This window comes from Eurypyga helias, unplaced genomic scaffold (genome assembly GCF_000690775.1).
Source record: "Eurypyga helias isolate BGI_N326 unplaced genomic scaffold, ASM69077v1 scaffold35742, whole genome shotgun sequence".
In the NCBI taxonomy this organism is placed as follows: Eukaryota; Metazoa; Chordata; class Aves; order Eurypygiformes; family Eurypygidae; genus Eurypyga; species Eurypyga helias.
Genome location: NW_010237217.1, coordinates 31297 through 43014, shown reverse-complemented (window position 1 = coordinate 43014; position 11718 = coordinate 31297). Strand labels below are relative to the sequence as shown.

General features: G+C 50.1%; 1 protein-coding gene across 1 annotated transcript; it reads right to left on the bottom strand.

Moving 5' to 3' along the window:
• Positions 1-3915: 3915 nt before the first annotated feature.
• THNSL2 (threonine synthase-like 2 (S. cerevisiae)) lies at positions 3916-11485 on the bottom strand (the record flags this gene model as incomplete). The annotated part of the gene is given in 9 exon segments (XM_010147384.1): positions 3916-4119; positions 4241-4380; positions 5308-5433; positions 8057-8205; positions 9043-9273; positions 9970-10122; positions 10390-10556; positions 10558-10576; positions 11260-11485. Coding segments are annotated over 9 exon segments (1412 nt in total), but the record flags the coding sequence as incomplete, so codon positions are not given.
• Between the last annotated feature and the right edge of the window lie 233 nt (positions 11486-11718).

The following is an 11718-nucleotide window of genomic DNA, read 5'->3' as shown; positions in this document are numbered from 1 at the left end:
GAAAGAACTGCATTTAAAAGACAACAGCAAGCTATTTAATTAATACTTATCATTAGCACACATAGGAATGCCTAGCAGCAAATTGCAACAACAAAGCAACTCCTTTTCTTTTTCTTTTTTTTCCCCCCCCTTGCACTTGGGATAAATTAATTTTAAAAAACCGAGTAAACAAAGCATTTACACCAGATCTGAGATGACTTTATATGGAGTGGGAGTACCGGCATAGTAGGTATTACCCTAGGACAGCAGAGATCTATATAAGAGCAGGCTTTTCAATCTCCAGCTCTCCTGGCCAAGAAGCTTATCTTCATCTATCCATCTATCTGTCTTTCTATCTCAGCATTTATGCTGGGCTCATCCCCATGTCTGAGCGCCTACTTGTCTTCATACCTGTCCATAAATTACACGGTGCCCCCAGGGCATTATAAATAATAATTCAGCTCCCAAACCTTCAGAACACTGTTTTAAAGAATTTGCTTATAATTCACCCTGCTATGGACTCCTCCTCCCAGTCCATAAAGGTAAGGCTGGAACAGAAGGACGTGACGCCCCAGTCAGTGGAGGAAACGCCCCAAAATTCATTCCTTGGGTGGGAGGGATGAGGTAGGCAGCCAGAAATTGGAAGATGGGGATGGACATTGTGGCAAAGCATGAGGGAAGGCTGGGCTGCTCTGCTTATGGGCAAGAGCATCCTCAGCCCACTGGGGATTTGCACCCCTGATTTCAGCTCAGCCAGCACTGTAGACAACCGGTGATCCCACATCCCCCTTTAATGAACAGCATTTTTAATGGCACTGTGAATGGTTGGAGTGGTGAAGCACAGCGTGGCTCTGCTGTGGATGTCTCCACGGGGTTCGATGCCAGGTGACAATCGCTAGCTCAGAGGAGAACAGAGTGAAGGGTAGACCCCATCTGTAGTCAGACAGATCCTCACCCATGCTGGGACAAGCGCCCCAATCCCATGTTGGACACACCAACAGGGATGCTTTGGCATGTGGGAGTTATTGGGTAGAAACCTCCAGCTGAACCATGGGGGACTCTATTCCTCTATCCCAATACATTGCATTTCCACCCCAACTCATTGCATCTCCATCCCAACACAATGCTTCCTGCTTGAGGTACTTAGGGGTTAGGAGTGTGTCCCAACCACGTCTCACAGCGTGAAGGGTGTCCTAGCTTCCAGGGGAACATCCCTGGTAAGACATGGGTCCCTGTGGAGGATGGCCACTGCGGCATGGACAACGCTGTCTCCTAGGACATGAAGTTCAGATCTGCTCAGGGTGAAGAGCATGACGCAGGAATGTTTGCTGGGGAAAAGTGTGAGCAGTTGCCCTATGAGATGAATTACTTCACAAATCTGGCCTAACAGCTCTGGAAGGTGCAGAAGTAATGATCGTTAACCCAGGGAACACATCAAGCTGCCAGAGCTTGCAGCTGCCCATCAAAGGAGGTACCGCCTTGCTGCATGACTTTCTTCCCTGTGTTTTCCATTTTTCCATCAAACAAAGCCGACCTTCCTTCTCAGGTGGAGACCAGAGGAGGAGCAAGCAGAGCCCTGAGCACTCATTCTGGGGCCAAAACGGAAGCTAAAGGCCAGGGCGTGGGAATGGCTGGGGTTGCCATGGTCCCCGAGTGGGCAGTGGGAAACGGCATGGCCATGAGGCCAGGTTCATCCCTACATCCCATGCACCCAGGCTGCCACAGGCGGCCGTGCATTGCCCTTGGAGGGAGCGTGGCCGCCCTGCAAGCTGAGCTTGTCTGTGCACCCTCCGCCTCAGCTCCAGGCATGAAACAGGCTTTTCCTGCTGCTCTTCTGCCCGGAAATCCCAGAGAGCAGTTTCGAAGTGTCCTGCCCAAAAAACATCTGGTTTGGACTGGGGGAGAAGCAACACCCCCACCCCATCGGGATAGCCTCAGGGATGTTTGAGAATTAAAACCAGTTTCACCCCTCATGGACATTATCTGCCGCCCTCCCACAGCGAGGACCCTTTACCCATCCGACTGCTTCGAGGCTCCGGTATGGGAGCGTGGGGATGTATTCACCACACTTTCTGCTTGTGAAACACTACTGGGCTTTGGCGGACAGCAACCCCAGCTGCCCTTGCCCCATCCTTCCTGATGCTCCCCAGCACAGGGTCCGGGTCCAGCTACTTGCTCTCTCACCTCCACCTTCCACTCCGGTCCTGGCCGGCGAGACAGATTTGCAATCTCTTGCTTGGATGCGGAGCTGGATACAATTTCGTGCCTCTCCCCCATCGTGGGGTGTCTTAAACTATGATTAAGAGCTAAATTGCAACCAGCCAGCCGCTCCTGGTCGAGAACAGCAAGGTTTGAGGAGGCAGATTTCAAGGTGGTGGAGTCCAACGAATATCATGTGTGTATCAATGAAAGGGGCAGCTGATCATGGGGGGCAAATGGGATCAGGGGGGTTCTCATTGACACCCCCAGTGACTTGCTCCACTGCCCCACAGTGCAAAGCCACTCTTTGAGGCAAGGTTATTCCTGAGGATGAGACTGCATTATTCCTTAAATATGACATATTTTGCTGGCTGGTTTGGATCTCAAAAAGGGGTGAAAGATGGCCTCATGAAGCATCAGGCCTTCCCTGGACGCCACCCCCATTTTCCTCCCAACCACTTGATCCATGCAACTAGTAGACCCATTAGCTTTAAAAACATCCAGCATCCAAGTACTGCGTTTCTTGGCATCATTTTCAACTAAGATGTTTCCCTCACGTCCATTAATTGGGATGGGGCAGCCTCAGCCCCTGCCTTGGAGGAGGCGAGTCCCTTCTCTCCTGCAGGGTTTCGGTGGGATGGAGGAGGTGGCACAGGGCCAGCTGTGCCAGGGGGGAGACAAGGAAAAGGCTACCCAGGTTCCAGGAAGGCGGCTTGCAGCCCAGGCAAAGCTTCCCACTCTTCCCGCACATTCTGCAACATCCCATGCTGATTCACTTCACAGAATTTACTTTTACCCCCTAAATGCCAATAAACCTTCAAATTAATCCTCCCATTACAGGACTTTGATGTCAAGAGGAATTTTTTTTGATGGCAAAGGGGGATTTTTTCCCTCTGGTGTAATTATTCCTTTTTTTCCCCCCCTTTTTAGGCACAAGAGATTCCTGCCAGATGCATGACTTGTGGAGGCAGCTCCCACATGAGGTATTTATATATTTATATGTATATGATGGGAACGTGGTATTGAAATACCTGAAGTTTCAGGCTGAAGATAAGGGGAATTTCCCATTTCCTATTCATTTCAGTGGAAGTTGCCCGAGAAGAGTCTGCAGCAGGACTGGGACCAAAAGCTGCAAGATCCGGCAGTGGAAAGTAGCTCCTTAAAATAAACATGTCCAGGGAAAACATCCACTATTTAACACTAGCACCAAGCAAGTTTCAATGCCTGGGAATGATCCCCGGCACTGCTTAAATTATGAGGATAGGTAAAGCTGATCTACCCCAGCCCTACACGCATTTCTCGTTCAGCATCTTGGGTGCTACTGGGACCGCAGGGCTGAACACCTCAGCACAGGGCCAGAATCGCTGGATAATGCTCAAGAAGCTGGAGACTCCGTGCAATGCTCAGGGAGTTTTCTGTAATAGCATGTAATGATGGAACAAGTGGGTTTATTCGGAGTTTCAATCATGTTTTATGACTTTATAGGAAAAACAGGATAAAATTGCAGAACTCTTTACTGAAAATGTTATGAAATAGTCTATATAATTCAATAGTGAAGTGTGCTTCTGCTAATTATTCATTGTACAGAGACCATAGGCTCCCCTCCCAGCATAACTTGGGTCTCTCCTGGGAATGGAAAATGAGCCCTTGGAGTTATCAGCCAGCCATTCCCTGGTAGCTCAGGTCTGCATGACCCCATGACCTCCCGATGTCCCAGGGAGGCCAACTGACCCCCACCGTGCCTCCCACTGCTGTGTCGCAGCTTCAATCCGCTCCCGGAGGGCCTGTGCCCAGTCCTGCCCGCGGTCCAGGGGAGTGGACCTGGTCTCCATCACTGTTAAGGCAGTGATTTCAGGGGGTAGCTGGGGAACCAGGCCAGCTCGGAGCAGAGCATCCTGAAATTTGGCTGCAGAGGCTGGAGCTAAGCAACACCGGGGCATGCTGGAAAGGAAAGAAAAGCAAGAAAGCTTTTGATGTAAGCGAGCCCTGATGTGGAGATGCAGCAGGAGCAAGGAGAAGTGATGCTCCAGTCCCTGATGCTCCCAACCACTGCTGTCCTTACCCATCCGGCTGCGAGTAGTGGTAGTGAGCAGCCACGGCGGAGTGGGGGCACAGCAGGTAGCGGTTTTCCTCCCAGCAGCGCTGCATGGCTCGCACGATGTCCTCGTCAGAGGCTGAGCATGAGCGAAGGGTCTCGGAGAGCTGTGTCCCCAGGAGAAAGGGGAAGATTGGTACAGGGCATCACCACCCCACACGTCCCCAGCCGGTCTTGTGCCACGAGCACTCAGCAATGCAGTTGGAAATAGGGAGGCTAGAGGATGGGACTAAAGGAAAAGGGGTTGCTGCTGCAGCTGGGGGATGAGGCACTGCTGGAAATGATCGCGGGGCTGGGGTTCGAGTGAGGGGTTTCCATCCCCAGGTGCTGGGACTGTGGGTGGAGAGGAACCGAGACTCAGCTCTTCAGCTCTGCGCTGCTATTTGCATGCTCCAAGGGGTTTTCTGAGGGCTTGTAAAACCCACCTCAATGTAATAGCTCTTCTTTCAGTAATACAATTTTTTAGTATTTATTTTGCTGCTGCACAAGCAGGAGCAGACGTGGGACAAAGGATGCTCAGTGGGGGACAGCGTGTGTTGGATGGGCAGAGGCAAGACTTTGCATCTGGCCCAAAGACCCTCACAACTCAAAATTTCGAATTACTCTTGCATTTCTCTCTGCTTTGTGTTCATTCTCCCATTTGCCAGGTGCTGCAATCCAGACTCGAACCCAGCAGACACATTCCCAAAAACCATGCTCAGTTTGTGCCAGCACCCACTGCACGATGCCTTGGTGCACGGCCAATGCCGGCACTGTAGTGAACAAGGAAGGGATGGTTGCATATTGTACTTAAATAATTGTAGGCAGTTCTTAATCACTTTTGCCAAGAAGAAAGAGGTCTCTTAAAAAAAAATATTAAAAATGGGTTTTTAACATCTTCATGCACATACACTGGTATAAATCTCCTCTGGCTTGACACTTAAATTTTTGGTTGGAAACTCTCCACTGTGATTTTTTTATTCTCAAAATGAGTTGAAAACAACTGGCAGGTAAACCTCCTTACACACAGGATGCTGCATGCATGAGGAACTGACCTTTCTGTGCAAGTCCTCCGGCAGCTTAAGGCTTTTTGAGCTGCTGAATTGCTCCATCAGCGTTTTTGTCAGGTGGCTGTCGGAGCCCGAGAGCAGCCAGAGGATCCTCTCCATGTTGTAAGGCTCCTGGGATAACAAGGCAATAGGGGCTTTTTTTTTGGAATCTGTGCGTGTGTCTCAGGGGGAGAGCACCTGTGTGGATTCTCTGATGTCTAATTAGGGTTGAGGTCCTACTGCCGCGTTTTTCTTGGTGGAAGCTGGGGTGGGCTTTGTGTCTTCCCCCTGCATACCTACATCCCAACGCAGGTTTTTGGGAACACGATGTCTTTCACACCTCTGACCTGTCAGAGCAGTCTGGCAGTGACCATCAGAAAAAAAAAAAGAGGGATGACTGATAACGATGTGACCACATCTGTACAGTCACCTCGAGGAACCCAGGCTAATAACACACCATGTATTCAAGAACCAGAAATATCCAGCTGTTTACTCAGTGTTGCAGATGCTGCTGTGAGTCACCCAGCTCCCGCGTGACTTAATGAGACACCCAGCTCCCTGAAGGGCTGACCGATAATCTTCATGAACATACAAGGCACATATAGGGCCTGACTAGCCTGTATGGCTATGTAGCAATCAGTGTTGCAACACTGCAGCAGAACTCGGTGCATGACCATACAGGAGGGTCCCAAACCAATTTCACTGTCTCATTCCTGCATGCTCACCAGCACCAGGAAACATTCATCCAGGTGGCTTGGCTGAGATACCTCGTAGGGACAGACAGGACAAGGGGCACCAAAAACTGAGTCCTCATCACATCTCCTGGGTTCAAGTGCTGGTTTTGGATAAGCTTTTTATACTTTTTAGTAGCTGACAGTTCCGTGACCTTTTGTCTCCCCATCCTGTCCTACCTTTGCGAGTCATCAGGACTTACTCAGCCTTTTGTGCCTTTATCTGGGTGACTTATGGCCCCAGTCCTGTTTTTCATCTTCCCACCATCATCTCCCAGAGCCTCCAGTCTGTAATCTTCAGTCTCGTCTGGGTGTAGCCTGCCCTTTGCTTTAGGCTGTCCCCTGTTTTAGGCTGTCCTCTGCTTGCCAACCTGGCTGTCCTGAGAAGCTATGTGTCAGCATGCCTGGACTTTGGTGACCGGCTACTAGAGGTGTCTCCAACATCGTCCTCCTGACACCCCTTCTCCTGTCCTTCGTTCTGCTGCTCCCACATCCAGACATTCCCCTTCACCCTCCAATCATGCCAGCCACTACAGATCACTAGACTGACACCAGTAACTCAGACTGGGACAGGACACTGGTGCAAACACTAGCCTTGTCATTTATTAGCCAGCTCTCTGATCTGCTTTTGTCCCATGCCACTGGAGTTGTCCAGGAGAACACCAGGGCCCAGTATGGAGGACAGGTCATGCTGGTGACCGTTCCCAAGTAAAGTTTTGACATATGGATTCTCCTGGGATTGCTCCTTCCAAGTCTCGCCCTTCACTTTCACTTTCTGCCTCACTTTCAACTCTTCAGTTAGTGTCTAACTGGAAAATGTTCTCTGTTTTAGCTTGGTCTGCAGAAGAGGCAACCTAAAGAGACTGTGAATGTTTCCAATACCTGACTGGACAAAGCCCTGAGCAACCCAGGCTGACCTGCTCTGAGCAGGTCCCAACTAGAGACCTCCTGATTTCCTCTCCAGCATGAACGATCTGTTGAGCTACGGAAATATTTGTATGGATGCTTCAGATGTGAGCTGAATGATGATGTCTCATGCAGTCGTTGAGGGATGTACAGAGGGGTGCACCATCCAGCTCCTCTGGAATCTTTGAACATCACCTCTCTTGGTTGCCTTCCCTCATGCTCCCACAGTGTGGCACATGCTTAGGTGCCTCAGCAGACCTGTGCTACTGAAGGGACATGGGCCAAGAGAGGAGGCCAGCTACCCTTTGAGCTCTGAGGAGCCCCACAGACTCATGCTTCGTGAGGACATTCAAGATGCAGACCCCAGCAGCCTGGTGACAGGGGCATAATGACTTACTGACTGCAAAGCATGGCAGCTCCTCCAGGCTCCCAGGTCGTCCCAGTGTGTTTGAACAGCTTTGGAAAATCCAGGTAGCTTAAGGCCACAGTGATCCACCACCAAGTGTTTCACACTTGGTTCACTTGTTTGGAAGCAGATCCAACCCCTGTGGATCACGGGGTAGGTAAGAAATGGGAGGTATTTCCTTACAGATGTTTGGTTTCTGGACCTCCATGACACTTCATTTCTGAGGCCTTTGACTGCCTGCTGAGACTTGCCTTGCCCTGAGCAAGCTGCACATGGCCACAGATGAGGCATTTCTTCTGGGCTTCCCTACCTACTTCCTGGTCCCTGGCTCCCTGTGGAGCCTTTCAGAAGCATCATCAAAGCTCTTGAGTCGTGATGGGATTTACAATTTTCTAAGTAAGTGTCACATTTTGAGAAAATGTCCCTCTCTTGTTAACCTTGCACCTAATGAAACCCCAGAAACCCAGCATTTAACAATGAAGATTACAAAATCAAGCCCTGAAAAGTGAGAGAGAAAGAGTCTGATCTATCTCAGCGCAGCAGTCTGCAGCATAAATGTGCGATATGAGTCACAACTCAATGCGTCGCTGAGAGGCATTCCCAGTGGCAGGATTATGCTCTCATAAACCAGGTAGAACAGGGTACAAGGAAAAAAAATATAAAAAATAAATAATATTTGGTATTTTCCCATTTTGGCCAATTCATGACATACCTGAATATCCATGGCTGATGCTAACGTAGCCTTCACAGTCTCCGACAGTGAGAAATCTCCATGTTGAACAGTCCTATGAATGATGTCATTGCTGTTAACCACGGCAACAAGACGAATCGGGAGACCCATTTTCTGGGCGATACAGCCAGCTAAAAAAAAGTGACATAACAGATGTGTGCTTGATGAAGAAACGTTCAAAGGGGATTTAGCAAATAAGTCATTGTACAAATTGATTGAGCATATAGTTTAGAAGCAGACACAAATGACATTCCCTAATGGACTCTGAGATATCTGTCTTTTATGTTCTGTTAGAGCACCAGATTATAAAATCCAGGGATGCAATGCTTCACCTTCCACTGAACAGACTCTTGGGCATCTCCACATTTGAAGAGGGATGGGCAGCTGCTCAAGCTAGAGAGATGAAGATTTTGGACTCTTGCATCTTATTGATGCTGCCTCAGATGGACAGCCTGGAAATACAGTGAATGTGGCAGAGTGCATCAAATAATTTTTTGCTTTCATAAGACAGTTGTATGCCTATTTTGGGATGGAGGCAATCACGACTCACATTTAGAAGGCAGGATTATGCAATTAAGAGTGGTTCTCTTTGATTGCACACTACCATGCAAACCAGAGTAGGACCAGGCAGGACTCCACACCCCTGTTAATGTCTCACTTAGGAAATCAGAGCCACAGTATTTTCCCTCTTTTCTGGATCAAACACATTCTGTCCTCTTCTAATGTGCCCATCCTCAAGATAGCTACAGTCATCATTAAAAGGTGGTTTGGGATTTTCTGCACCTTGCATCAGTGACACCTAAATGAGTAATAACCATACATGAGTAATAAAATATAAATGGTTCTGAAGAAATCCTACCAGAGAGTGGGTGTTTTAATAAATAGCAATACCCAGCATCTGCAAAGTGCTTTTAGTCCATAGGTCACAGCACTCTCTTCCCTATCTAACCTATCTTTTTTCCCTTCACCTGTGATATTTCCTCCTCCTCCTGTTGGCACAACAATTTCCACCACTGGCAGCGGGGTGGCATCCAGGGATGGGGCACACTGAAAGTAAGCGTAGAAGTGGTGAGCAATCTGCACCATAATCCTAGACCAGTTGACCGAATTCAAGCTCATCAGATTGTATTTTCTGGCAAAATCAACATCGGCGAACAGTTCCTTGATTGGCTCATCGATTTCATCGCTGTTCCCATGAGCTGTCAAAAGGAGAAAGGAAAGATTAGATCTGCCAACATCAGCGCATCAGGCACAAAGTATTTCTGCTCAGAAATAGGGCCAGTCTCGAGCCCTGGGGTTTGCAGCAGCCAGGAGTGTCCTGAGCTGTCCGACTGCCTCAGGTGCTCTACGAGCCAGGGTTGAGCAGCATCAACACAGATGCTGGGTGGTTCCTGCAGACATGGCACTCTGGGCTCTTGCCTATGCCACGTATGTATCTGCCAGGAAGGCAAACTCCTGCATCCCCTGTGAGAGGCCAAGGTGAGACCTGGCTGAGCAGCGGAGTCCATGGGATGGCTCAAGCACCCAGCAATGATTACTAACCACAGGGACGGCACAGAGAACCACCCATGGAGGTGAGGGGACAGAGGGAAGGGGTGACTCTTGATCCTTTTAGTGCTAAGAAATGGTGTTGAATTCAGTGCAGCTAAACACCAACCACCTGCATGGGGTCAGGTCTGATCTGTGGCCAGGAGAAAAAGAAGCCTTGAACCACTTTTCATCAGGGCGGGGATGTCTGCTATAGGCTTCTGTTAGCCAGGCATCTGGGCACAGTGGCCATGATGGCAATGACCTGGCTGGCTGCAGCTGCTAAAGCAGCAGCCCCCTGAGACTTTTAGGGTCACGGTTTTGACACAGCAGGGCCATGAAGTGGACAGTCCCACAGTAGTGCCCACCAGCAAAGACGTGGACGTTGTCTTCAATGACGGTGGTCATCTGAAGTTCCTGTGTCTGGGTGCAGAACCCCTTAGGCAGCAGAACAAAGATGTCCATGTTCTTCTGCCCTCTCACACTCTCGATGGCCGAGCTCCCCGTGTCCCCTGAAGTGCCTGTTTCAAAGTGAGGGAGAAGTAATAAAAGCAAAATATTGATGTGTCAGTGAGGCTTGCATCACTGCACTTAAAGAAAAAGATGCAGAGATGTTCCGTGAGATGTTGTTGGCTACAGCAGCCAGCCTGGCATTGCCCAGAGATCACTCAGCAGCCACCCATGAGGCAACACCACCCCAGGGCATCTATGGGGAGGGCCATGGGATGATGTGTCTCAAGGTCAAGACCTGCCCAGAAGTTTTGCTCCTCACAAAGAGGCATACTCACCCACCAGAATAGTGATGTGCTTCTGCTTTTTCTCCAAGAAATACTGTAAAAACTGTCCTGTGCAGGACAAGGACAGATCCTTAAAAGCATAAGTAACCCCATGCCACAGCTCCAAGACATTTAGCCCGTCTTTCAGCCTGGACAGATGGACGATGTCCTTGTGTCTTGAACGCCCTGTCGATCAGGTCTAGAGGGGAAAATGGTTAAAGGGTCTGTTAGATTGGGAGAAGGACTATTTTTCTGACCTTCCTGCATCTGTTCTCTTCACACTCCTGGGAAGCTTTCTGCACAACCAAGGACTCAGTTGCTGGAGAGGTGACAGATCTCCAACAAGTTATTCTCAGGTATTAGGAGTAAACCAACTGACTTTTTGTTGTCTCTGACAGCTCTATGGTGACAGACCCCAGGGGGCACCTGACACAGTCAGAGCAAACTGCGTTAAATATAAAATACAGGAAACCCGAATTGCATCATAACGTGCCACTGAGACAGAGGTTGTAGCTGCCCTCTGGTGGAAGCCATTGCTTTTAAATGTGAAGAACATTAAAAACCGTATCCCAACCAGAGCGTGGAGCTGCAGAAAGACCTGGTGGGAGGGCAGGTCTGGAGCACTGAGTAGGACCATGGCATCAGCCATCACTATTGCAGTCACCACAATCCCTCTCTGCACACAGGGGACACCTTTTCCAGCAGGTACCAAGCCCCCGCAAGGTGACAGAGGAGAAGAGGGTACAGAAAGGAGCAGGCAATGGTGCAACAGGTCCATCCTCTGTGGGCTCTGAAAAGGATGGGGTGAAGGCACCCCAAAACCCTCGTGCACATCCCGGTGAGAAGCTCCGGTGAGAAGCTCCCTGCACGGTTGAGGCTCACCGTTGAGCGTGTTCCGCGGGACCAGCTCGGCCGTGATGAAGAGGGAGCACAGCTCCTTCACCAGCTCCCGGTAGGACAGGCAGCTCCACCTCCGCAGGGCATCCTGGTCCAGCAAGGGGATGCGCTGGGGCATGAAGAGGCCCCCGTCGGCTGCGTAGCCGGAGAAGAGAGCTCCCTCAAAGTCGACGGTCCCCGCAAATCCCCGCGTGCTGACATACTCCATGGGCGCTGGGGAGGCAACACAGCCACTGCCAGGTTCCCAGAGCATAACCCCCCAACCAAGGGCAGCCCCATATCTCAAGCTGACTCCCCCCAAAACTTCCCATGTGGGCAGACAGAGCTCCCTAAAAAAACCTCACACGGCGGGGAGCTGGAGCGGGCAGAGCCGGCGGATGGCACGCAGTTTTTTGCGAGCAGTGGAAACGCTGCCCGAGGTTTGCACTGAGGTGGTGGGAGCCT